Source organism: Rattus rattus, chromosome 1 (genome assembly GCF_011064425.1).
Source record: "Rattus rattus isolate New Zealand chromosome 1, Rrattus_CSIRO_v1, whole genome shotgun sequence".
Lineage (NCBI taxonomy): Eukaryota > Metazoa > Chordata > Mammalia > Rodentia > Muridae > Rattus > Rattus rattus.
Window position 1 is genome coordinate 3,566,985 of NC_046154.1, and position 27,453 is coordinate 3,594,437.

Genomic DNA, 27,453 nt, shown 5'->3' on the forward strand with positions numbered 1-27,453 from the left:
ACATATACTGATCATGCCCACTTAAGATCTCCGTTGTCTGGGCTGCAGCCAGGACACGAGAGAGACGGTGAGCAAGAGAAACCCAGATGACAAGAACGTGGAGATCTGGCCCCACTGTAAATGGCAGGTTAGAAAGGGGCCCTGGTTACAGGTCCTGCCAGGATGGTCTGAAAATTCGGCATCGAGGTTGTTTTGCCTTTCGGTGCCAAGTACAGAATAGTCATGTGCCACCTACTGACATTTCAACCAACAACAGATGACATGTACAATGGTGGTCCCGTAAGTTATATTGCCTACTCATGTGGTAGCTGTTTGGTTTGTGCAAGAGCACTCTTTGCACTAAGAGGACACTGCCTAGTGATACAGTTCTCGGAATGGGTTTCCAGAATAGAAATGGGTCTCTTGATCATTGGTCCAGACAAGACCTGCTCCTCTTTTCCATGCTCCGGGCCACGAATGAGCCTGTACACTTGTGTCTCTCTGTATGCACATGCATACAGAGTATGTGTCTTTACTCTGTTGGTTGGAAGGAGACATGGAATGCCAGAGCTGGCTGCCAGTTCAAGTTTCGTGCCTCAAGGTTGCTTACTTTGGCTCTGGGGTAGTCATGGCTGGATGGCCCCTACGAGACAGTTTCTCCTAGCCTTACTGCTTTATGCACTTCTGGAAGCCATGATGCCTGCAGTGACTATTGTGCTTTGGGCTAAGGCATGGGACAACCCTGGCACTCACTTCCCAGTGGAGTGCCCTCATCTCAGGCAGTTGAATTCTGTGCTTTCTGTTTTGGTGATAGGAATCGGGGAACTCCACGGCTTGGCCACTTAAACAAGGTCCAGATGGCCTCCCACAGGAAGCACTAGGGCCAGAAAGGCAAGTATTTACCCTGCCAGCCCATTGCTTGGGCTAAGGGTAGAAAGAGGCAACGTAGCCATGGCTTCTGCTGCAGCTTTCCTCAAAGGAAGAGCACTTGAGTTGAATCAGTACCTAGGAGTGAGGAGACTGCTTCATCCCTGGGATACCACAGGGACCACAGATCAAATGTTTTGCTGGGGAAGGAGGCCAAGGGACAGACCTGGAGAGGTTATGCGGAGCTGAGCCACTCTCAGCAACTCTGTCCCTGCAGCTCTGCTGTGGCATCCTGATATTCCCTTATTTAATCTGAATATTGGGAAGAGAGTTTCTGGGTGAAAACCAGGCTCGGAGAAAGTGGTCTTCAGAGAAGCATGTATGTAACCCAAGCTTCCCTTGGTTAGAGCTCAGGATAGGAAAAGCATTGAGCTTAACTTTTGGTGGCCGAGAAGGGAAAGACTGAAACATTTCTCAGACCCTCATCAGAGCCATTAATTTTACACTTGGCAGAATTTCAGACAGTCACAGTGATAGAAAGGCTTGGAAAGGGAATGAGTCTCACTAGGTTGATGAAAGTGTACCTCTATAAACACTGCAGGGGGCTCTCTGGGGAGGCCGCATCCAAGAGAGATTGTGGACACTGCGCTGTATCAACAGACTAGGGAGCAATGGGTCCTCCCTTTGAGCAACACTGGATGCTTATGGAGGAGAGGTCGGCTGTCCTGTGCCGTCCCGGACAGACCTGGTTCTGAGGATGAGCTGTGGGGCTAGCTCTGCACAGTCTGATTTAGCCTGTGCTCGTCTGCCATTCAACTGTAAAGGAGAAAGAAACGGCTGCTCCAAAATGGTAAGCATCGTCTTGGTCTGTAAAGGACCATGGAACAAGAGATGGGCTCCCAGCATCCACAGCTGGGGAGTGGCGGAAAAACACTGTCCAGTTCCCAAGGCCCAGAGATGAATTATCTCTGTTCAAAGTGTCTTGTGCAGTTCAGCAGTCCACAGTCACAGAGAGAGAGAGAGAGAGAGAGAGAGAGAGAGAGAGAGAGAGAGAGAGAGAGCGCTGACTCATTGGGAGAGTGAGCAAGAGCCCCTGAATTTAACATGCTTTAATCTTCTCAATGGAAAACCCCAGGGCTGGCTGCTACAGATGCAGTCCTTGAACCCAGCAAGTTTGTGCTTTGTCTTCAACTCGATTCAATAACGGGCCACCTCACTGATCAGTCCTGGGAACACGGCCGCGTTGTTTTCACTGTTGTCTTTGAGACCAAGTCTTACTTGTGTAATCCTGGCTGGCCTAGAACTTGCTATTCAGACTAGTCTGGCCTTCGACTCACAGAGATCCACCTGCCTCTGTCCCTCAAGTGCTGGGATTAAGGGTATGCACCACCGCGCCCAGCTTTAAGTAATAGTTTTTTTAAAGCCATAAGTTTCAAAATCAAACCCGCATGTATCCCGCCTGCTCCGTTTCAGTCCGTACACTCTGACTCTAGCCGGATACCACCCTGTTTCTAGGTCAGGCAGGTCCCATAGAAGGAGAGCATGCAGGGCTCTTAGCAAGGCTTGTCTGGAGACGCCCATGGCATCTGAGCCTCTCGGCACCGAGCAGCGCGTGTGCTCCTTCTCTCGTAACCATCCACTTTAGTACACGTGCTTTCAGCCATGCGGACAGTTCGAGCCTCTTTCTGCGTGACTTGCCTCAGTTCTCTCTTGAAGGGCTAGTTGTCAGAACTGGCCGTCCCTAAGTCATGTGGTTGACAGTATAGAGATCCAGAACCTGGGGCCCTAGGTCTTAGGGCTGACCCACGCCATGGACTGACTTGAGAGCTTCAGAACTGGGTGGATGGGGTGGAGCAAAGCTTGTAGGGCAAGCTTGCTACACTCATGGCGCTCTCCACGTGTCCACAAGGTCCTCTCAGGCTAGCTCCATCTCCTAGCACAGAGGGGAAGACTTGGCGTGAGCAGCAGGGAGAAGCAGCAACTCAACTGGGGCAACGGGAGAAGAACATACCGTCCCCCTTCTGACGCTGACTTCTTGACAGTTGAGGTACAAATCTTCTCAAGCCTTTGTTGTCCCTTCTGAAAAAGCACAACTGAGCAGGCATTCTGCAGAGCTCCTCTGGGCTCTGTGAGAGGCTGACTTGCCCTCCATGTAATGCCATATTTCTATGTCTGGGGTTGCGTTGGGCTGAAAAGCAGGGAAGACCCAGCTTGCTTTTCTTCTCTGCATCCTCGTTGGCCTCCAAGGCCGCCACCTAGGCTACAGCATCTCACACAGAGCCATTCCTGCCAGTGGATCTGTTCCTCATGGGTCCCTAGAGCTTCGGACCATGTGATACCACTTGACAAATAGGACAGGAGTCTCACCTTGGCTTTCCTGTTCTGCTAAGGACTTGTGAAGTTGGGCGAGCTGGTTGAAAAGTTCCTAGAATCCTGGGACTCTGGGAGAGACTGTCTCCACTTTCTCCAGGCAGAAATGCACAAGCTAGTTTCCTTCTCTATCACGAGGACTCAGAATTTAAACACAAACTCTTTGGGATGGCTTTGAACTGTTCTCCCACCACGGCACACCTGAGGGACATACAGACACTTACGAGTAACAGTGGTCATCACTGAAGGGGGTTTCCATGTGGGCAGTGGGCCTCTCAGCGTCTCCTGGAGGGGAAGTGAATTTAATCTGTCCCCTTCTTTCTCTTGGGAATCAGAACTGGCCAATGAAAGGAGCGAGAAGAGACCCTCTTATCTATACCAGGGGAGCTCAACACAGGGGTTTTGGTCCTTTTTCATCAAAGAAAGAACCAGGAGTTTGAAGGCATGGCTATCTAGGCATGTATGTGGCTGTATGTGCATGTGCACATATGTATGCATGAGGTGGCAGGTAGTTTTATGACGTGAGGGCAGGAGGTGGTCCAGTAGCAGGTAATGCCACGGCGCTCAGGGCTTCTCAGTGTGGCAACACACATACTGCCTCTGTTGTGAGGGGAACGGTGGCTTCCGTGCCATAAAGCTTAATGACAAATTAAGATGTTGGCAGTGTCCCATTCCCATGAGTCTCAGTGCCAGAGGTTGGTAAAGGAAAAAGAAAGGAAAGGAGAGAGAGGATGCCACCGTCCCAGAACTGAGCTTCTCTGTCCCACCTATCCTGGGGGCTTCAGGTGAATCGCTCCACTGTTAGGACGAGCAGCCAAGATGTAGATGACATTCTCTCTCAGGAAGGTGGGCCAATCCACAAATCTGCAGAGGGAGAGAACGGGTTTGCAAGCCTGGAGACAGATCCTGAAGGCCCATAAGGCTTAACCCCAGTGGCAGTTTGCCTCAGACCGGACAAACTTGGGGAGCTTGCCTCCTTACTAACATGATTAGGACTGGCTCCACTACAAAGCCCTGGTCACTGGTTTGCCCTAGAGACCCGGGGTCAAATGTGTCCTCCTGGAGTCTGGGTTTCCAGGGTGAGCATTTGCTATTCTGGGGTGGAAGTGGTAACGCCCTCCTTACTTACGTGGGTGTCATGGCAGTGGAAGCCATAGACAGCAAAGAGGAGGCTCAACTCACCTGGACTCCTGCTCTGTGGGCAGCAGGGCCTTCTCCTGACTTTTGCTACTGCTGCCGGCCGGGCTGCTGTCTGCTATAGGACCCACATGGCTGATGCTGCCAGGCACAAGAGCGTGAGGTCAGCAGTGGGGCAGCGACAGCCCCCGACTCCTCCCAAACTCCGGTGAACCCGTGGACCTAGCCGGGCCTGACCAGTCTTTCTGAAATGGGCAGCAGAGAATTTAGGACAGAGGCAGTCCCACATGGTGCCAATAGGATTGCTGTCCTCTGCCTAGTTCTCAGGCAGATCTTCTGCCAACAGGTTGGAAAAGAAGCTCATGCCAAACCAAGCAAATCCGGGTAGAAGGAGGAAGAGGGGGCTAGGAAGGAGGGGCTGAGAAAGAGGGGGCTAAGCGGGGCAGCGCTGATAAAGGGCAGACCTGACGCTGCAGGAAGGAGCCTCTGCTAGGCGCTTGCAGAACCAAGAGTGTCGGGCTTGGTGGCACTCTGCCTCACTGATGGTGTTCCCTCTGCCCCGTGCCAGGAAGGTGGCTCGAGCTCGCTCCCTCTCCTTGACGGTAAGAAGCCTCAGTAGAGAGTTCTGGGGAGGAAGAGATAAGTTAAGGTCGTGAAGGTAAAAATACCTCAAAAACCACCGAGAACTGCACTGCCATTACCTAACCTTTGCTGCCCTCCTTAGAGCCTTTTTGACAGCCTGACAGTTTTAGAGGAGCCGGAACAAGCCAGTCTTCTTCAGCAGTTTCCTCAGCCCTGGTCACTGGTCATCTGTCACTGGACGGACCTGGAACCCTCTCCTGATGCACGCTCTTGCTTAGACACTCCCCAATGCTCCCTAGTATACCCAGCACGCATCTTAGGTCTCTGTCACCCATGGACATCCACTGTTGCCACTGCTCACCTGGGGACGCAGCTGCTGCAGCAACAGAAGGGACTCGTGGGACAAGAAGTCAGGCCACTCTACGTGGCCCCGGTGTTCAGGGTCCAAGGCTGCAAACTGGCGGGCCGCCTGCTCCTCTTGCTCATCAGTCAGGGCCCTGGTGCTGTCTCCTCGCTTTGCTGCTTGGTGTCGGTAGCGCACGAAGTCCTCCAGGGTCAGGGAGCAATCTGTGGGAGGGAGGCACCCTTGCTGGACGTGGACACCTTCCTCAGCCCTGGACACCTTCACTCGCCTCCCAGGCACCCTCAGGGTCCTGCAGCCCCAGTTCTCCTCAAGTTATGCCTCCCACAGCCAGAGGAGCTCGGGGAGCTGTGGTGGAAGCGGGTGCCTCTGACAGACCACGGCTCAGGAACAAGGACTCGTTCACCCTTCCTCCCCAGACCCCACCATCCCAGGAAGGGTGAAAGGGAATGTGCCGGCCCCTTCTCAGCAGTGCCAGCTTACCAGGGATGACTTTGCACCGCTGAAAGGTCTCCGTGAGGCTGTACATCTCCTCCTCAGTAAGCAGCAGGTTGAGGTTGTCCTGAAAGAAAGTAAATGTGGAGTTAGCGGCCACACGGGCCAGTGACAAGTGAAAAGGGCTAAGAGGGACAGAAAGAGCATCTCCACCAGAGAGGAGGAACAATCACCTGACCCCAACCGCCCAGCCGCCATCCAGGAGACCAAGGCTCCAGAAGGAGGGAAGGTCTGCTTAGAGCTGTGTGACTCTGGAGACGAATCCCCCCAGAACCCAGCTATCCTGACTCTGGCCCAGTCTCTTTATCCAATACCTGCTTTCGAGTTAGCCTGTGAGCTGACCTACGGAGCCACAGAGGCATCTCCCAGAGCGGCTGCCGGGGTAGAGAGAGATGGGTACTCGGCTGTGGGTCCTGGCTCCACCCATCAGACGCTCAGCGTGTGCTTATTGTATGTGCACCGGCTTTGTGGCTGGGCTTAAAGCACATTTTAGCTATAAAAAACAAATATCCCTGCTTCTAGGGATATGGGATATTTAAAGTTGTTGTGCAACTTTAAATGGCTCAAGAATGGTTTGGAAATGTCCCTAAACAAAACGAATTTTTATGGCGTCATAGAAGTTTGATTACTAAAACACATTGAGGTCTTATTTTGTTAGCAATACTATTGAAGGGTTTTTGTTTGTTTGTTTGTTTGTTTTGTAATGACTAGTTAACTTTCCTCCTAAAATACCAGCCAGGAGCAGGCTGGGACATGTCATGAGTGTCACAGACAATCCTATGATTGTGTCAGTGAACACCCCTTGAGCACCTGGCATGTGCCGGGCACATGGAGTGTGCACTGTGATGTTTGCTGTTCTGTGTGGCTGCTGCATGCGAGTGTGAAGGGAATCAAAGAGCTAGAAATGAAGACCCCTCAGATCGCCTCGACCGAGCCCCTTAACTCAGGCCTTCATTCTGAGGACAATCAGGAGGCACAGAGCGGCCATTGTCACGGTCAATCTCTGACTTCTGTGGGAAAATGGATTAGAGGAGTATCTGGTGGTATGGAGAGCTGCTGGGCGGCTGCTACAGCCGGGTGGGAAAAACTGAGGGGTAAACTCAGAGAACGGGGAAGGGGAAGGAAGAGAGGAGAGGAAGGAGAGAGGTCAGAGGTCATCTGAACCTGCTGCTTTACGGGTGAGGGGACCGGAAGAGCCGGGACTGGGAAGCCAGTGAGTGAGATTACTGTGCTTCTACAGAAGCAAGGAGGAAGAGCAGGTTTAGGCAGAAAAATCAGTTCATTTCGGGGCATTCTGAGCATGAAGTACTGGTGAGACATCAAGATGGGTAAGCCCCTGAAACAGGAAATTTAAGTCTGGGCACAGATATGGGCATTGTTAATATTTAGATAGGACAAAGCCCCTCAAAGACAGTGAATATGGTGAGAAGACAATGGAATCCCAAGAAACACAGCATTCAGAACTGGAACAAATCCCGGGTGCGGAGAAAGAATGGTCAGAGAAGGCTGAAGGGACTGGGAGTACTGGGTACCAAGTGAAGACCGCAGCATCATGGCGGTGCTAACAGTGGTCAGACACGCATCCCGGATTTCATTATTTGGAAACAGTCTCTCTAGTTTGCATCTATTATATAAATTCTAGAAAATACTTAATTGCCAAGAGAAAGAGGAGGGAAGAAGGAAATGTTAAATATTTTATTCAAAAGGGCTAAGAAGATGTCCGAGGAACAGTCATTGGACCTGACAATCGGAAGATCTTTGATGACCTCAGTAGGAGCCAACTCAACAAGGTGCTGAAGTCACACTGGAGGGTAGGGAAGTCCGGAGACAGCGAGATGCTCTAGGGATGAACCTGGAGGAAGTGCGTGCAAAAGGCCCACGGAGGCGGCAGCTGGACCCCAGCAGAGCTGGGGAGGAAGCACAGCTTTCCCGGGAGAGAGACACGGATTGACCCATGCTGGCAGCGCACTGGTAAGCAGGGTTGCTGCAAGTGGAGAGGCTGTGTTCAGTGGCAGTGTATGTGCGTGCACGGGTTGGGCAGGGGAGGGAGAGACTGTAGAGCGGAGTCTGGAGTGGTCTGTTCTACGGGGAAGGTATTTCAGTAGCTGGAAGTAACTGGTGGGCTCCACTTTGTGAATAAGCCAGAGATGGGGAGTCTGAAAGTAGCACCTGTCTGCTCCCTGCGGACGGTGGAAGACGACAGTCGCCAGCCGCTCCTCACAGAGTGGGGAAGACACCCGCACAGCAGGAAGGAAAGACCCGGATTCCACTCAGGCACGATGAACAGTGGCTACGAACCTGGCTTTCAACAGAACCTTAGATTCTTTCTGCCATTAAAAGTTGGAAGGCATTTATATAGTGTCCTGAATCGATGCACTGTTGCTATTTAATTCACATAATGATCACTTCAGAGATGAAGAACAAAGGCTTCTAACAGTCATCGGGTCAAGCGAGGACCACAGGACTAAGTATTTTCCCGTAACAGAATCTCCCTCTGCTGGAAGCAAACTGTTCAGGATGCTAGGTTGGTTTCTCAGATGAGTACAAGGAATGGCAGCCACAGACCTTTAGAGAAAGCAGTGCCCTATGCAGAGTTAATTTTGATTGGTTAGGCCCATTGTTTATTTGATTCTTTACCGAGGGTGGTTTGCTCCCTCTGGAACACAGTTGGCGAGGTCTGGTGTCTCATAACTGAGCCCAGGTGCTACTGGCATATTTTTTAAGTGCCATATAGTGCACCTCACAATGAAGAACTGATTTTCTAGCTCCAGGACCCTTGCGTGCACTGTTAGAAAACCCCCTTAGGTCGCTGTTTAGAAACAGTCATTTTTCAGATGAGGCCTCTGGGAAGAATGCTGTTTCCCCACTGCCCTGCAGCCCAGACTCACACAGTAGTAGCAGCTCCAGCCTGTCTCGGTGTGGGCCATCTCGGTCACCTCCACGGCACTGTCCCCTTGGAGGTAGCCCATGCGGCGCAGGCAGCCATCGTGGAAAACCCTGGTGCAGACTCTGCACGGGAAGAGGCTCTCAGCGGTCCAGACTTCACAGATATCACACATCTCATCGTTGACAACCTTGCAGGAATGAAAAGGGTTTGAAAGTAGAGATAGTAAGATTCCACGGCTGCTGCATGGGCCATTAGTATTTTATAGAGAACGATTCGTGTGAGTGATTGTCCCAAGCACTATATGACATTTAACACCCCTAGCTATCCTGACACCACATACCAGTAGAAACCCCCAGCCACTGTATCTTACCCCAGTTCCCCCTTCCCAGTTTCCCAAATGTCCCCTCCAAGGGTTAGTGCCCTCTGTGGGTGAGCACAAGGACTGCCATGACACCATCCCTCACCACGGAGAAGCTCAAGTCCTTCCCCACGACTAATCCAAGATACACCTAGTATTTTTATTCACATGAAACGTTGTTTCCATTTGTGGTACTGGGGATAGAACACAGGGACTTGAACACGGAAGGCAAGCAACCTTCACTGAGACACATCTAAACCCATCTTGTGAGAAAAGGACTGTTCCAGACCCCGCTCCCCTCCATCTTCTGGTTCTCACTTCAACCACAGCCATCTTTCCCGGTCTGTTCTTTGATCCTTAGAAAGGTAAGGCCGGGAGACCCTGCCTGCACATGACACTCACAGACTCCCGGGGCTCCAAGCAGATATCTGGAGGTTTGTCATCGTCCAGCTTCCGGGTGGGGCGGATGAAGGCAGGGGGTGTGAATCGACTGGTCCGGTCAAACTCCTCAGGCTCAACTCCACGCCCATCTCGGAGCCGCTCCCAGGCTGCACGGTTGATGCTGCTCTCTTCCTGGACCACGGGGGCACTTGCCTCTGCTTCCTTCTCCTCCTGTACTTCCTGAACAGAGCCCTCCACAGTGCCACGGCGGGACCCTGGTAGCTCACCCCCACGTCTAATGGAAGGCCTGTCCCGTAGCCCATCCTTGAAGGCTGACACAGCCAGGCTCACCTTCTGCACCTGCTCTACTGTCTGCCGCTTGGACATCAACACCCCCATGGCTCTGTGGACAAAAATCAGTTTTATCCATCATTGAAAAGGCAGGCACTATTAAATATTGTCAGTCATGGCTCCTAGTAGCAAGGCATACTGGAAAGAACACGTGCTAAGAAGTCAGAAGACTCTGGTTCTGCTTCTGACTGGCTAGCTAATGTTAGTTTTTCCTCTTATAGGAGGGTTATCTGTTCAGCACCCTACACAGGGCTATCTTGAGGATAACAAGGGACAAACTTGGACTGTTCTTATAGTACCACAGTAGAAAGTTTGTGATGAATGCACAAAGCCCTGGGTTTGACCTCAGCAAAATGTGTGTGTGTGTGCACGTGCATACACAGAGAGATGCATGTGCACACACAGAGAGACACATGCACATATACAGGCATACACAGATACACATGCACGTACAAAGGCACAGAAACAGACACAGACACATGCACATGTGTACACACACAGGCACACAGGCACATATATATAGGCACACATAGTCATACATGCACATACAGGCATATACACACAGAGACACACATGCACATATACAGGCATACACATACACACATGCACATACAAAGGCACAGACACAGATACATGTGTACACATACACACACAGGCCCACAGGCACATATATAGGGACCCATAGTCATACATGCACACACAGGCACATACACACATACATACACACATGCACACACAGACACACAGGCTCATACACAGGCACACACAGACATACATGTACGCACACACACAGATACACACAGACATACACACAAACATGTACATACACAGACACACATGCACATACAAAGGCACACACACACAGACACACATGCACATACAAAGGCACACACACACAGACACACAGGCTCATACACAGGTGTGGGACTGTGAAGGGCAGCCTGGTTTCTGGTTGAGCTAAGGCTAGAAGCCCTGATGACCCTGAAAGGATAGTAGAAGTTTTGCCTGCTCCTGGGTACCAGGCCCCTGTCACTAGCCACAGTCCCCATAGATTTGTGATCATCGGTCACTTATGGGCAATGCCCCAAGCCCCTCCACATGTAGAGACGGGATCTCTGGTCACCTAGGCTCAAGACAGATCTCCATTTTAATGAGGTACCTAAGGGCCTGGAGGCTTAGTCAATAAGCTTCCCTTCCCAGACACTCCTTCCTGTAAACGTATTTAATCTCAGACCCGTCCTGAGAAGTGGGGTACGGTTTTACTCATCCAGTTTCCACTACGACAATAAATGCCTTAAAATCGTGGACTGCCTCTTTTCATCGGGATCCGCCGTGGGGAGCCATGGAGAAGGCCTTCACCTATATAGCCCCCTTCAAATCTCCTGTGGAAGGACTCTCTGTGCTCCCAGCCACTGCCACCACCAAGCCCAAGCTCAAACCTACAGCCATCAAGCCAAAGTACTCCCTCCTACCGCAGGGACCAGCCAGAGCTCCCCTTACCCCGGTCTCGAGCTACATCAGTCCCCACTCCGTTCTCAGCTCTTCTGCAGCTTCCAGTGTTGCCTGGATGTCTAAGAGTCCGAGAACCAGACGCCTTGGCCTTGTCGCAGGCCCGGGGACCCCCAAGCCAGCTTCAGTGGTCCCATGCCTCAGACTTTGCTTCTCCACTCCTGGAGTGGTATCCTGGGGCTTCCCTACGGCTGACACCTACTCCAGTGACAGTGTGGGGTAAGTGTGATCAACTCCCCATGTTCTACCTCTTCAGTAGCTGCGCCCTGTGGCAGAGCGGACGCAGGACACCACAACCCTACACACAGGCACACATAGACATACATGCACACACATGCACATATGTAGGCACACACACAGATACACATGCATGCACGCAGAGCACACACAATGTACAAGAAAGAAAAAAGGGTTAAATAGTGCTTAAGTGGATAGTACTGTACCTATGTGAACTGATATCTGTCTTCCTTGTTATTTGAGAGCTGATCTAGCCCAGAGACATCTGTTTTCTGCTACTTTGAGGTGGTTGGGACTCCAGATACTAAGTTTTCCCTTTCCCCTAAAAGGAGGTTCAACATATTGCAGTTTTCTGGTTGAAAGGAAGCACCTCCAGGAAGTACTGTGCACAGCCCACCCAGGGTCTGTCTCATTGAGGTGCTGGCTAACATTCCGGCCAGAGTGAATGAATTTCTATTTTTGGAAGATTTCTGAATCAGGCACTCGGGAATCTCTGTCACTGCCGCGTATGTGGCCAAGGTCACAAACACCCTTTTGTGGGTCTCTCACAGACAGTAAGCCTCTCTATCCAGACTCTGTGGTAGGTGCTTTGCTCTCCTAAGATGACTTCTTTGTTCTGATCACATCTTCACCTCTGTCTTTACACTGTCCAATGTCTGCAACTTTTCACAAGTGAAAAGGAATAGCACCCCTGTTGTCCTCTGCGGGAGCAGAGGACAGCTTGGGAAAGTGAGGATGTGATATGGCACAGTGGCCTTTTCCTTTCTACACAGAGAGCTCAGTGGGCGTCAGCCGAGGAATGTGTGCCCGCAGTCAGTGGAGCACAGTCCGTTTGCCCTCGGCACACCCCAATCAAGGCTTATTGAACTGTGGGTGTTTGGGGCACACATCACAGGGAATGGAGGTGGGACAGAACCACGCCGCTCAAGGCTTTAAACACCAGACTCCAAAGACACAAGCAGAACTCCCTATCCATGCAATGGGCTATCCTTCTCTCCCGGAAATGAAGTACTGGCGTACACTAAACATGGATGAGCTTCAAAGGAGGTCTTCATGTGAGAACACAGGTTCTGTGGTTCCATTTGTGTGAAGTGTCCAGTAAGTCTAGGGAAATAAAATAGATTGGTGCATCCCTAAGTCTGCAGAAAGGTGTGGATGGGCATGGCTGCTACTGGGTCTGGCCTTATTTTGGGGGCAACAAAGGTGTTCAAATGTCGAAGTGTGGTGATGATTTCGTAACTGTGCAAATGCTAAAAATAATCTAGTGCTACACTTTAAATGAGCAAATTTCATGGTACAAGCTACAGAGCCATCGGGCTGTTTTTTAAAGAGTGTGAGACCACATTACCGGGTCACGGAGGACCTTAGGGAACGGCGCAAGAAGCTGTCTTCGGTTTATTTTGGGGAAAACCTGGCGGTGGGTAAGAGGCGAGGTAGAGACAATTAGAAGACACTACACTAGCCAGGTAAGACGGTGAGGCTTTAAGCTGAAGTGAGAGCAGGCATGGCATTGAGTGCATTTGTCACCATGGAAAAAGGATTAGAGACTTTTAGGAATAAACAGGTAACTAATTGGCTCAAGGACAAAATAGAAGAGGGCAGTTTTTTTTTTTTTTTATTTTTTCCCTTCCCCACCCTCCCCCATTGCCGCCCCTCCCCGACAGTCTAGTTCACTGGGGTTCAGTCTTAGCAGGACCCAGGGCTTCCCCTTCCACTGGTGCTCTTACTAGGGCTATTCATTGCAACCTATGAGGTCAGAGTCCAGGGTCAGTCCATGTATAGTCTTTGGGTAGTGGCTTAGTCCCTGGAAGCTCTGGTTGCTTGGCAAGAAGAGGGCAGTTTTAATTAGACTAGAAGAGTGGCCAGAGAGTTGGAAATCAGGAAGAGGAACCATTGGATTTTGTGCATGTTAAATTAAGGACATCCCGGGACACACAGGGACATCTACAGCACCATGAATGTTGTCAATGGCTTTCTGCAGCTTTTGGGACAGACTACCTCAGATCTGTGCCTTTACGGCAGCTTCTGAGGTACCATATACTTGGACTTGCCTGCTAGCCTCAGTGTTACGAGCTCTGCTAGCCCTGCTATGTCTTTATTTGACATGCTTTCTCTATTTTTGGGAACCACGAGCACCCCAATTACTGCCTACTCTTTCTAGCGTGCTTGAGTGTCCTTCCTTTGGGGAAGTCACTGCAGACTCCAGGCTGGAGTGCTTCTGGGTAAGTGCTCTCTGCTCCTGGGTACTTTCCTCACCACGTGTTTAATGGGATGATTATCTGATCAATGCTGGCTCCCTCTGACTATTTCACCCTGAACGTATAATACCTACTTCCACTCTGGTGATGTATCTGGAATATAACAGATGTTAACAGACAGTTTTCATAGCCAGGCCTGGTGGCTCGTGCCTGTGATTCTAGTACTCAGGGGCGGTGTGTGTGTGTGTGTGTGTGTGTGTGTGTGTGTGTGTGTGTGTGTGTCAAGATGGCTGCTGTAAGTGTAAGGCTAGCCTGGGCTACAGAATAAGACATTGTTTCAAGGAAAACAAAACTAATGGCAGGGGAGGTGACTCAGTCTGAAAAGTGCTTGCTCTGAGAACATGAGGACCCGAGTTGGATTCCCAACACCCCAGAAAAAGCCAGGTGTACTGGTGTGCATGTGATCGCATCATAAGGAAACGAGAGCTAAATCTGACTGCAGCAAATCCAGCCTAGTCCACAAGTCCCAAGTCCTGATGAGAGATACTGCCTCAAAAGACAAGGTGCATCGCTCGAGGATGACACCAGAACTGGCCTGTGGCCTTCAAATGCAGTCACATGCTCTCTCTCTCTCTCTCTCTCTCTCTCTCTCTCACACACACACACACACACACACACACACACACACACACACACACACATGCATTACACAGAAGGTGGTGGTACAGAAAACTCAAACCAAATCCTTTCAGGTAGTTGTCAAGAACTTGCTTTTCCAAATAAAACCTTACTATATGCGGTGCCTGGTGATGGCCATATATCCTTTCTAGAAATATTTCTTGTTTGTATGCACCACAGTGATACACATTTCTACCCTGAAACTTATTGTTGCCAAGAAAACTCATATTCCCATGTTTTAAAAGATGGGCTCTCACTATGCAGCCTTGGCTGTCCTGGAGCCCACCGTGTGCCAGGCTGACCTCCAATCCTCGTCCTGCCGCTGCCTTCCGAGTGCTGAGATGAGAGGCGTGTGCTGTCACACCTGACAGAAACCCATGTTCTTGAATTGGTCAACTGAGAAGACCTGCCTCTTCCATTTGTTAGTTTATAAAATTTAAGAAACAACTCAAAAGAATAAAAGCCCTGATATATAAAACGAACGAACGCTTACTGTCGATCAGTGACTGTTACAGGGTTGCACTGGCAAAGGTTTATCAAAACGATCTAGGGATTTGTGCCTCAGTTGGACGATCAGAGTAGATTCATTTTAAAAAATAATTTTATTTTTATGAGTGCTTTGAGAGCATGTATGTCTGGTACCCCCTGCCTGGAAGCCCACAGAAGACAGAAAGGGGCATCGGATTCCCTAAAACCGCAGTTACAGATGGCTGTGAGCCATTATGTAGGTGATGGGAGCTCAACCCAGATCCTCTGGAAGAGCAGCCAGTGTTCTGAACCTCTGGGCCATCTCTCCAGTCCCTGTCACCGTCATTTTCAATACAAGCACTTACATATTCCAGGTCCACTGCTTTCCTATTGCACGTTAAGTGGGATGTTTTCAATTAAGAAAGAAAACTGATCAGCTGAAGGTGGAACCCAGGACCTCAGGAATTAGGTAAGCACTCTCCCACCCCTAACTTTTAATTTTATTTTTACTGCAACACAGAGTAAGAACTACATTTCATGGGGAAATATTGTATGTACCAGTATTGATTTGTGAACTTGTAACTGAAACCAAAGATTAGGAATGACTTTTCTTTTACTATGTGTGATGGTTCCTGATAATTCTCATCTTATTAAACTACCCGATGGTAGCTGGAGAGATGGCTCAGAGGTTAAGAGCACTGACTACTCTTCCAGAGGTCCTGAGTTCAATTCCCAGCAACCACATGGGGGCTCACGACCATCTGTGATGAGATCTGATGTGTCTGAAGACAGCTACAGTGTACTCGTATACATAAAATAAAAAAATAAAAAATAAGCTGCCCTGATAATGATTCTCTACAGTGATTTGGAATCTTTGAAAAAATTCTAGTGTCTATTAATTGTACAGACAAGGATTCCATTATGAGTTTCCATGCATGTAATAGAATGTCCTTTGAACACATGTACTCTCCATTGCCCTTTCTCATCTCTTCTCCCACTGTCACGTCTCTCTATAAAAATAATCCCCTTCTACTTGCATATCATTTATAAAAGCCTACGTTCTGCCTATGAGAGAGAATGGGAAGTATTTAAGTCTGTCATTACTATTATTATTAATTATTATTATTTGATCTTTTTTTATAGTCCAGTCGCTATCCCCCTCCTGGTCCAAATTCCATTGTATAGAAGTCCACATTTTCACTTCCCGCTCACTGTGGATGAACGTCCCTTAGCTCAGTTACCGTGAAGAATTCCACAGTAAACCCGAGTGTGGCTGGGCGTGGTGGTGCTCACTTTTACCAGCATTCAGGAGGCAGAGGCTGCCGGCCAATCTCTGTTGAGTCTGAGGCCTGCTTGGTCTACACGGGAGCTCCAGGTCAGCCAAGTCTAATAGTGAGATCTGTCTTAAAACAACAAAAAGTGGTGTACTTCTCTCTACTTTTGTTGTTGTTGTTTTGTTTTGAAGAGAGTCTCTGTGTAGCCCAGGTTGGTCTGGAACTCACCCAGGTTGGCCAGGATATTGGGGATCCTCCTACCATAGTTTCCTGGGTGTTGGGGTCACAGGCAAATTTCCCTATGCTTGGCTTAGTTATCTCTGGTGTATTCTAATTTAGATTCCCTTAGGTACATAACCCAGGAGTGGACAATATCACAGCCTCATTTGGATTTTTCCTTTTTAGAACCTCTATGCTTATTTCCACAGAGACTGGACTAATAGCCCAATAGCCACACCAGTATTTGCTGTTTGTTTTCATGGTGACAGCCATTCTGACTGGGGTGAGGTGACTCTCAGTGCAGTTTAGATTTGTGTTTTCATGGTGACTAAGAATGGTGAAGTTCTTTTTTTTCCATATAATCTCTCTCTGTCTCTCTGTCTCCCTGAGACAGGGTTTCTCTGTGTAGCCTTAGCTGTCCTGGAACTCACTCTGTAGACCAGGTTGGCCTAGAACTCAGAGATCCACCTGCCTCTGCTTCCCAAGTGCTGGGATTAAAGGCGTGTGCCACCACTTCCCGGTAAACACTTTTCATTAAGGAATTGTATTTCTTTTCCTTTGGCAGTGCTGGGATTGAGCCCGGGCTCATTGTTACCCAGGCACTCTGCCACACTCTTCCTTTGGATTTAAAGATGGCCACTTATAACACAAGAATATACGGAAACCCACTGCTTTTGACCGTCTGTGTGGACCGGAGGTCTACTAGAGACAGACTGACCAAGGAAACCGTTCTGTGATAGGACACAGGAAAGATGTTAAAGACTACAGCTGCCTTTGAGACAAAGAGAGGGCCATGAGCCAAGTAATATATGTGGGTTCAAGAAGCTGAGAAGGACAAGAAAACTGCACCCCGGTGGAGCCTCCAGAGAGCCGTGCTCCCTGCGGATGGACACCGTCACGGTAGCCCAGCTGAGACCGTGTCCTGTCACTGGCTCCAAGAATTGCAAGAGAATAGATTTGTATCTTTAAGGGGAAATGGTGGGAGAACAGGAAGAAGAGAGGGATGAAGTAAGAGATGGAGAGAGAGAAAACATACTCTGCACAACAGACGGGTCGCTTCAGAACTGTGGCCATGAGTAACCTTTACTAATACTTTTTTCCCCCTTCTATGTAGCCCTGGGTGGCCTGGAACTCCAGGCTGGCCTAGCCATGGAAGACGTCCACCTGATTCTGCCTTCTGAGTCAGATTAAAGGCATGTACCATCATGCCCTTCTGCCCTACGGAAACATTTTTAAAAACAACCGTCAGAGGGTAGAAAGAATTCTAATAAGAAACTGCAGAATAGGGGTGGGGGGGAAATAAAAAAAAAAAGAAACTGCAGAATAACTTAATAGACACACTATAAAAAGTCGATTTAAATGTTTTGAGACACAAAGATAAGAGAAATGGTTCCAAAATGGTGATTTAGCTGGATGATGGGAGCAAGGAGAGTCTGTAAAATCTCCAGGAGGAAACTGAAAGGCATAGCAAGTGTAAGGTGCACTTAGATTTGTAACAAATACATCCATCTGTTGTCAGTGTAACAGGCTGCGGAACCCCAGAGCTTGGCAGTATCTACACGGCTCCTGGGGCCGTAGGGGATAAAGCAGTTCTCCAAATAGATGGGAGGTACCCCGTTCTTAGAAATTATGTCAGAAGTCCTGGACAACAGTGGTGAGACTACTATGTTTATTAGAAGGCATGGGCTGAGCCTCAGATGGAAACATTTATCTTGGAGATCCTGAACATAGTTAAATCACTTTCCAAGACCAATTCACCGGGAGAGAACCAGTATGTGCTTTTGGCCTTTGACTTCTGATGATGATGTAACAGGGGATACTGAACAAACCCAGCCAGTCAGGAGCACCATTCTATAGGTGAAGCGACTTATCATCAGTGTAGCAGCATTGGACCATGGAGACCTCCTCACACTGCAGGTCTGCTTCCTCCCGCTGCTCCATGTTGGGAGAGCACTCGCTCTGTGGAGATGCCAAGATCCCTCGGCTGTAATGAAGCCACTGCAGCCGTGTTGGGACTTTAGTCTTTGGAGGAACTTTTATGAAGACAGAGCTGACACACACTATCAAAATAATCAAATAGAAAAAAAAAAGCAAACAACACGGTGCTCTTCGCCGCATTTCCTTTGAACATGGCTATTCCCTTTGCTGGAGATGGTTCATTTTTTTTCTAGATCGCCTTATGTCCCTAAGGCAGAAAACTGTGAAGTAGAACCATTAATAGGAAGCCTCTACAACCCAAACAAGACCTCAAGCCATTTTATTTTTTGTTTGTTCATTTTATTTTCATCATTTTGAGATGGCCTGGCTGTGATCTGATTATAAAGCACGAGGACACAACAGAATTAAGCCTTGAGAATAAGGCTTAAATCTCTTAATGCTTAATGAAGAGGACTTGCAGAAGACACCTTGATTAAAAGCGAGCGTGCTGAAATAGCGGAGACAGACACCTGTGGTGTTTGAGAAGTTAACACAGGCAGCTCTAATTCCCAGAGAAACAAGTGGTACTGATTAGCGGTGGCTAAGAGGAATGCCTGGAGAGAAAGCCCAGCCTCTTCTGGGCTGGAAGGAGGCCTAGGAAGAAGAGCGAGCTAAAAGGAAGTAAACTTGCAAAGATCCCACAAATCGTTCTTAATGACTTCTCTGGCTGGTGGGCGGGATCTCCCCCCCTTCTCCAACAAGGATGAAGAAGGGGTAAGAAGATGTTGTCTCAAGAATGGTGTCTGTCAAGATTCTGTGGTGTGTGGAATCAGAGAAAGAACTGGAAGAGCTTGAAGGAGCTCGAGACCCCATATGTACAGCAATGCCAACCAACCAGAGCTTCCAGGGACTAAGCCACTACCCAAAGACTATACATGGACTGACCCTGGACTCTGACCTCATAGGTTGCAATGAATATCCTAGTAAGAGCACCAGTGGAAGGGGAAGCCCTGGGTCCTGCTAAGACTGAATCCCCAGTGAACTAGACTGTTGGGGAGAGGGCAGCAATGGTGGGAGGGTTGGGAGGGGAACACCCATAAGGAAGGGGAGGGGGGAGGGGGATGTTTGCCCGGAAACCGGGAAAGGGAATAACACTCAAAATGTATATAAGAAATACTCAAGTTAATAATAATAATAATAAAAAAGATTCTGTGGTGTATACAGGAGAGGCTTAAAGAACACCTTAGGGATAGAGCAGGTGGCGTGAGACCGTAGAGCGAGCACGTATGGCTGACTGCGTGAACAGAAAGAAATCTTCCTTTCAGCAGGAGAAGGCTGCTGAGATGTATTTGTCAGGCAGAACGAATATGTGGGCAGCTCGGAATGTGTGTGCAAGACACACCCATTCTTTGCAGAGCACCGACCTAGAATGCAAAGGGACTGGTTATAAGGGCAAAGTAGTGGGAGTGGAGAGGTTCTGCTCCACAGCAGGAGCTGGTAAAGAAACAAGGGAGGCGAAGGCAAGGGAAGCAAGGGAAGCCCTCTGCCCAGGCACAGATCTGTGGCTCTGGAGAGGCTGGGGAGCAGCCTGCCTAATAGGCAGGAGTTTCCTTATCCAGCACGCCACCATGAAGTGCACTGACTCACTTGAGCCTCATCCTGTGTATAGAAATGGCAGCTGTTTGGCCCAAGAGCAAGTAAAAGGAATTCTCTGGAGGTTACGAGGGTTTTCCTAGGCAGGAATAGGCAAGAACCCCCAAGTGAGAAAAAGGGAACTGAGGGTTGAATGTAGTGGCATCCACCTGTAATCCCGACATTGAGAGGCTGAGGCAGGAGGATCATTGTGAGCTTGAGGCCAACCTGATTTACAGAGGGAGGGAGACAGCAACAAAAGAGTCGAGCTTGCAGAAAAAGAAATGAAAACAAAGGGTAGAAAATCTGGCGGCTCCCACTGTCTTTCACAGACATGAATGTGGCCGAGATGACTGGGCGAAGACAGTTTATTTCAGGCACAGTGTTCGTATCCTTTCTCTTCACCAATGCTGGCCAGAGACTAGGCCTGCTTAGGGCTGTAATTCCAGCCACTCTGAGGCAGAGGGATCACAAACAAGATCAAAGCCAGACTGGGCTGTGAAGTGAGTTCAAGGCTCGTCTGGGCAGCTTAGAAAACCTCAGTCTCAAACCCTGAACCCGGGGATGTGGCTGAATGGAAGAGTGCTTGTGTAACAGACATGGGCTCCTGGAAAATCCCCAGCACTGAAAAAGGTAAAACCAGAAGAAGGTAAAACCAAAGTTGGCCCAAAATGTGATCAGAGCAAGGCTCAGGATCTCAGTTCTAGAAATACAGTGTTGACTCAGCGAATCACATCCACGCTGCCTCCTCAGAGGTGGGGCGCTGAGGATAAGAATTCTGACCTTATCGTAGCTATGGGTGACTTTCTGCCACAGAGGACCGCATCTACTTCAATCTGACTATGGATGGGAGGGGTGAACATTTTAATTTATCCAGTTTCTACAGCCACAACGTTAAGACAAGAGAAACACCCACATCCAGGTCTACGGTACTTATTCTCTAAGTTGACTACAGCTTGGCCCACAGGGGTGAAGCTCGCTAGGGTACAAGAAGGAAGCTAGAAAACGCATCTCCTTGGTGCTGGGTTTGAGCCAGGGACGCTGAGTAGAGTGGCGTCTATGCACGTAGGTGCGGAAGTTAAATTGGTTGGTTTGTTCCTGTGTAGCTGCAGGACTAAGACCCTCAGGGAAAGCTACTGAACTGAACACAGAAAGGCAAAAGTTACAAAGGTAGAGAAAAACTAAGAACCAGGGTCTGTGAACATCAGCTCAACCTCCCCACTGCTGCCACCCGCTAATGAAGTTCCTTGTGCCGTGGTGACCCCCCCAACCCCATCCAAAAAGTTACTTTGTTGCGATTTCATCGCTGTAATTTTTCTACTGTTATGGATCCTAATATAAATATCTGCTCTGCAGGGTATCTGATATGTGACCCCTGTACAAGGGTCATTTGACCCTAAGAAGGGCCCTGCCTTAGTCTGGACAGCACAGACCCTGAGCTCACCATACACATCAACGTCGACCCAAAGAACTTAAGCAAAAGCCATCACGAAGATTTCCCTTACCCTCCGCAGGTCTTGGAGGCAACCCAAGTGGTCCAGTTGTTCTCCTCTGCCTGTTGCTTTAGGAATCCAGTCTCTCCATGCAGTGTCCTGGGAGTCTGTTTCTAGTCGCCGGTCTCCTGGCAGTAACCTACAGACTGGTGTCAGTTCTCATGAGTGTGGACCCTGAAGCCACCCTCCCGTCCTCCTTGGGTCCACTTCTTATCTAGGAAGACAGTCGCCCGAACCGCAGAGAGTTTTTTTCTGGAGATTCTAAGAAGCAGACGGGCTGGAGGCCGGATGAACCGGTCTCCCAGCCTCAGCTCAAGGCTGTGAGGCAGGAGGGACGTCCTGCTGCTGCTTAATATTTACTGAAGGCTCACAGAGCTTTAATATACATGAGAACAAAATGATGGCATGATCTTTAGCCTCTGGGGATTGGGCTGTCTTCATTAAAAGCTACAGCTCTGACTTCCCACAGAAGCAGAGCAACAGTTAAGGAACATCACACTGGCAGTGATTGGCTGGTGGGATTGCACTCAGCAAGTGAATTTTTCCAGCAAGATGGAGAGGCACTCCCTGCTTTCTGCTCTTAGGTCCCCAAAGCACGGGTTTGGCTTCACTTATGCAGCTTATTACACTTTAACTCTTACCACCCGCTTGCTTATGAGTCTGTCCTCTCTCTCTCTCTCTCTCTCTCTCTCTCTCTGTCTGCCTGTCTCTCTGTCTGCCTGTCTCTCTCTTTGTTTCTCTGTGTCTCTGCCTGTCTCTGTCTGTCTGTCTGTCTCTCTGTTTCTCTGTCTGACTGTCTCTCTCTGTCTCTGTCTCTGTCTCTGTGTGTGTGTGTGTGTGTGTGTGTGTGTGTGTGTGCAGCCTACTATGTGTTAGGCACAAATCAAGTGCTAATAGCTGTTAGGAGGATGGAGGAATGGAGTCCCAGCCTGTGAGGATGCAGGGAGTATGTGCATGTGTAGGGGGCATACGTGTAGGATTAAAAAAAAAAAGGTGTTGCTTGAGCTAAATTTTGAAGATGAGTGGGAGTTAACCCAGTGGATGAGGGGAAAAAAAAGCATTCCAGGAAGAGGTAAAAACACATGCCAAGCATGGAGCTATATGGAGACTCCACCATGACTTAGAGCTATGAAGCCGGCCCTGGTGCTGGATGGAAATAGGCAAGGAGATCTGCACTCGCACATGAATTAGCATCAGTTCAAAGAGCCGGTTTGATGTAGTATGCCTAGAATATTTGTTTAAAAGAGAATGTTCCTTTGCATTCAGGGAAGTGAGGGGCAGGGAAGGGAGTTTGGCCAGGATGATCAGAGACAATCCTGGTAAATCCCAGAGATGACCTTTCACGGCTCTCCAACATGGAACTGGAACTCTCCCACAACCTAAGGCCTGTCAGGAAGAGACTGTTAATCACTGGGGCTTTGTCTATGGGAGACATAAGCTTGAAGAACAAACAGAAACAAGAAAAAGAGGGCAAGGCTGCGGCCTCACTAGTGTCTCAGAGAGAAGACCATAGCAACAGGAAACAGTCTCCATCAAACAGAGATCATAACATGTAAAGGGCTCTGCAACTCGTAATATAATGGCTCTGTCCACGTAGATGACTTGCACAGGGAGGCAAGAATGCGTGTGACCAGTTTCCTCGGCACGTATGGGCAAGGGTAACTTTGCCAGGGGTTGGACTGTGGCTGCCTGAAAGTAGCCTAGCTTAGCAGTTAGTTGTTGGTGTGTGACACCGGAAACGGCACACTCCCACTGACCACCATCGATAGCCTGTCACACTGCACTTCCCCTCATACTTTCCCTGCCCTTGATAGGAATAGTGATTGAGTGACGAAATGCAGACTGATTCTGTGCAAACTCCTCGAGGGCGAGACCCCTCCTGCTTACAGAGCACAGTGCTGGCAGGTCAGCAGCACCTAGAGTGTGTGCCCACCCCTGAGAGGGTTGCTGGGAGGTGGGTGGAGAACGGAACGATGCTATAATGCAGCCAATAGTCCTGTCTCCAGCTGGACACCGCTAGCCCATGCGTCTCAGTCCCAAGCTGGTAGAACGATTCCAACCAGAACTTAGGGGTTAAGACCGAAAGATGGAGTAGATAATGATGTCCCCGTCAAATACGAATCCCTAAATCCGGGGAATGAGGAAGCATTGCTAGACAGGCCTGTGGTGCAGAAAGGCAACAGGTACTGTAGCTGAAGAGACGGGAGACCGGTAGCGTGAATATGATCCACTTAGGAACAGGTGTGATGGGAGAAAACATGGAGCCATGGAAAATGCACGTGGGGAGGTTTGATTATCCATGTTCCAAGAAAAGGAAACATTTCAAAATATACATGGGTAGTGTTGGAAGAAGAAAATGGCTGCAGCATGGTCAGAGAATCTATGGAAGATCCAAGGCTGGAAAGGCATACATGCCTATTGGTGTGCACTCAAGTGTTTATGAGATTAAGGCCACCCAGAAACACCGCATCGCACACAGGCTATGCTTAGGCACTGTTCTGACAAGTTTCGAAATTTAATGTTCACTCAATGCTAGACATCAGGAGGTGGAACCGAGGATCCAGGTTCTGGGGAGAACTTAGATCAATCAAGGGATTTCCCCAAGTTACCAGGGAGTGTGGTTCTCAGAGTCCTCAATGAAAAAAATAATATAATAACAACAACAATAATGATAATAATAATAACAGCAAAATACTCCAACAGGAAATATGCCTTTTGGCCCAGCACTTAGGAGACAGAGACAAGCAGATCTCTGAGTTCAGGCCAGTCTGGTCAACAGAGCGAGTTCCAGGACAGCCAGGCCCACACAGAGAAACCCTGTCTTGAAAAAAACAAACCAAGCCTAAACAAAAAGAAATGTCTGAATTAGGACGAATACCACCATATTTTCAGGCTTGGTCTTGGTTTTCTCTCTTAAAACAATATTATTTATATATTATATATTATTTATATCACTATAATATATATAATATAATATATATATCCCTGCTGAACTAATGAGAGGGGTTTAAGTTGAAAGAGGATCATAAATAAGTTTATATCAGATGATAACCAATACGCGCCTCTGTCAGATTTGCTTGTGGAGCTGTGCATGAAGTACTACATCTATCTGAACCTTAAAGAAGCCAGGTACTTAAGGAAGATAAAAGACCAACTAACAATGGGTCAGATAGGTTATTCGGTTTCCTTGGTAGCTTCCTCTTTCTTCTCACTGTGTAATCCCAGACACCCAAAGAAACATTTCTTTTTATCTTCTGTTTTTGGGACAATGCCAAGAACTTTCTATACAGCCCAGGCTGGCCTTGAACTTGAGATTCTCCTACCTCTACCTCCCACATGCCAGGGTTCTAGCCATATATTACCACAGCCATTGCAGAAACACAGTGTTTTCTGGTTTCTTCATTTGGCTCTGTTTTGCTGAGACAGTCTCTCTCGTAGCCTAGGCTGGCCTTCCCTTCAACTTGTGGCAAGCCTCTTGCCTCGGTCTCTGAAGTAGGTATATATGTTTTCAAAGAAAACCAGGACCAAGCATGCATGTATGTATGTATGTATGTATGTATGTATGTATGTATGTATGTATATATATATATATTTGATGGCCCTATGCTCTGATTGGCTCTTTGTCGTCAGAGCCCAGCTCTAGGAGGATAGTTTTATTAGAGGAGGATGCTAGGTTTGGTTGTGCAGAAGAGGATGAAGATGGACAGAAACAGTCCAGAATGGCTCTGTGGTAAATTGCATGGCTTGGCCTCTTGACACTCGCTCTTTGGATAAGAAGCAAGAATCTATCTTTGGGCTCTAAGTTATACCCTTAGGACTCAGCTGGAATGAAAGTGTTGGGGTGAGACAAGGGGCATTACTGGATCAAGTTCAGGCTTTCTCTCCTGGACAACAGATTCCCAGTGATCCATCCTTGGCCTCCATCCTCTCTCCCCTCTCCTGTTTCTCATACAGAACTGTTCAGCAGTGTCCTGGGGTGTTTGCGGATTACTGGTGCACATACAGGGCCACAAGGGAGTGACAGTGTCTCCCTTTCTTCATCCCCCAAGGTCCTGCAGCAGGGAAGGTGGCCCCTTGAGTTCTCCCAAGCAACCCCTGACAAAGACCACCACACCATTACAGTAGTGCTACCAGCAACGGAAGCCACGAGTTGAGATCCCGGGATTCAGTGGACAGCTGCTCCAATGGTCGCATGTTCTGTTAAACCGTCCTCCTCTCTTTAAGCATCCCCTTTCTGAGCATACTCCAAAGCTCCATGCCTGACACGTCCACACAACTTATTAACAGACATCCACTCTTCCTTCTTTCCCTCTTTGATACTTTTCTCTGACTTAAATGTGAAGAACAGGCTTCATTTGTGATCTCGGGCAAAGCCTGCGTGCGTCACAAATACCTAATGTTTAAATGGGGTAATTTTACGAAGCTGTTGTTAAGTATTATGTAAGGTGTTTAAACATATCTAGCACAGTGCCTGGCACACTAGTTCTCAAGAATGCTTCCCTCCCCCCTTATTCCTTCCTCCAGAAACTTGGTCATACTGTTTCTGGAGAGTCGAGCTCGCAGGGTCAGAGATCTTTGGTTCGGAGGCCTCACTGGTCTTGGTATCCCTTAGACTCTGTGCTCTTACAAGCAGTTCCAGTCTCCCCAAAAGTCCAGCTTGAAGCCAACTGGGCTATCATTCAGAAGAGACATTCTAATGGGGGCAGAGTGAGAACTGGAATGAAAAAAGGCCACAGCCCCATAGAGTCCCCACTCCTTTCCATTATGTTGAGGGGGACAAGTGAGGGCACACTGAATCCCTCAGGAGGTCAGTGCCTAAGTCCTTGGAGCTATGATGCCACAAATGGATCCCATTCCTCCAGCCAAAGGTTCTTTCTGGGCATCTCTGGGGCACAGGATGAAATTACCTGGGGTTCACCAACACCACTGGGAAAGTCCCTGAGGTTCCCAGATGTTCTCCCATGGAGCCAAGTCCAGAGACTACCCTAATGCCACTCTACTTACACAGAAGGCCTCCCTGGGGGCCTCTGGAGGGTGCCTCCACACTGGGGCTGTGCAAGGCAGAAAGTGCAGAGCGCACTGGGCGTCTCCCTTCACGTCCCACGGACTCTCTCCCGTGTAGAGGCAGCGGTCACTGGGGTGCATCCATTTGCACAGGGGCCCCGTGGGGGCGGCTCCCACACCAGCATCCGAATCCGGGACCGCAGACCCGCCCCTCAGGGTGACGGCGGGGTCCCACCGCCCCCGCCCTGGCTTACCGGGACAGTCCGCGTGCGGGACGCGGATCCGAGGCCGGCGGACTCTACGCCGCGGGCCCGCGCTGCCCACGGCCGCTCCGGGAGCCGACGTGCTGGGCCGAGCACCGGGAGCGGGCGGCGCGGGCGGCGCGACAGGCTGAGGCGGCGGCAGCGGCGCGCGCCCTGAGCACGCCCACCCGCTGCGCGTGCACCCGCGCGAGGCGCCCTCGGCCGGCCTGGGCGCGCGCCGCCCCACCCTCCGGAGCCTCAGGCACGGCCGGCGCAGCCTGGCTCGGCCGCGGGCGTGGGGCGCGGTGGGGCGCGGGCGCGGCGGCGGCGGAGTAGCGGAGGTCCCAGTGCCAGGGGGGCGCCTGCACGAGCAGCCGGCAATGCGGCGCGGGGACTGCGCCAGCCCGGCCGCCCGCGGCAAGGTCAGCGCGCCCCGGGAGCTGGACCCGGTCGGCGCTGCAGGGGCTGCGGGGACTCGCCCACCCGCATACACCCAAGGCAGAGCGGGGTCTGTGTGGATGCTGCGATCAGCACCTGCCCGGGGTGGGAAGAACTCAGCCAGCCGACTCTGTCGCACCACCCAGGTCTCAGGGCTCACCGTGGGGCACTTACCTTCAGGTTCCCACTGGGTTCGGGAGTGGCCTGAGGAACCTTCACAAAGACCTTGACTGCTCCATCTCCTTGTGCAGCTTTGTCAGAGACTATTGGTCCGCCATCCAGTACAGCAGAGCTGTACTGTCGTGTAACCCACTTTTTGCTGCAGCAACCTCAGCCTTCAGACTAGCCAAACAGATAGCTTGTCAGGCGGCCAGTG

General features: G+C 49.7%; 1 protein-coding gene across 6 annotated transcripts; it reads right to left on the minus strand.

The window, feature by feature from the left end:
- Positions 1-1,937: 1,937 nt before the first annotated feature.
- Positions 1,938-27,370, minus strand: Phf24 (PHD finger protein 24). Of its 6 annotated transcripts, none has more exons than XM_032892113.1 (9): positions 26,652-26,759; positions 21,406-21,532; positions 9,439-9,820; positions 8,680-8,865; positions 5,780-5,858; positions 5,297-5,502; positions 4,818-4,978; positions 4,399-4,494; positions 1,938-4,080 (listed from the first exon to the last, which is right to left on the minus strand). In XM_032892113.1, exons 3-9 carry the CDS (start codon positions 9,814-9,816, stop codon positions 3,984-3,986), a joined length of 1,203 nt encoding a protein of 400 aa, XP_032748004.1. In that variant the 5' UTR covers positions 9,817-9,820; positions 21,406-21,532; positions 26,652-26,759; the 3' UTR covers positions 1,938-3,983. The 6 variants fall into 6 exon arrangements, with proteins under 6 accessions (XP_032748004.1, XP_032747996.1, XP_032748021.1 ...); XM_032892105.1 differs by having other exon boundaries at positions 21,406-21,539; XM_032892130.1 differs by lacking the exons at positions 21,406-21,532; positions 26,652-26,759 and adding an exon at positions 27,252-27,370.
- Positions 27,371-27,453: the final 83 nt, after the last annotated feature.

Excerpts from the sequence above, each read along its gene's own strand:
- Phf24 (XM_032892130.1), bottom strand. The coding sequence starts at position 9,816 with ATGGGGGTGTTGATGTCCAAGCGGCAGACAGTAGAGCAGGTGCAGAAG. Across the intron at positions 8,866-9,438 it reads GCTTGGAGCCCCGGGAGTCT|GTTGTCAACGATGAGATGTG; the intron begins GTGAGTGTCATG and ends CATTCCTGCAAG. Across the intron at positions 5,859-8,679 it reads GCTGGAGCTGCTACTACTGT|GACAACCTCAACCTGCTGCT; the intron begins GTGAGTCTGGGC and ends ACTTTCTTTCAG.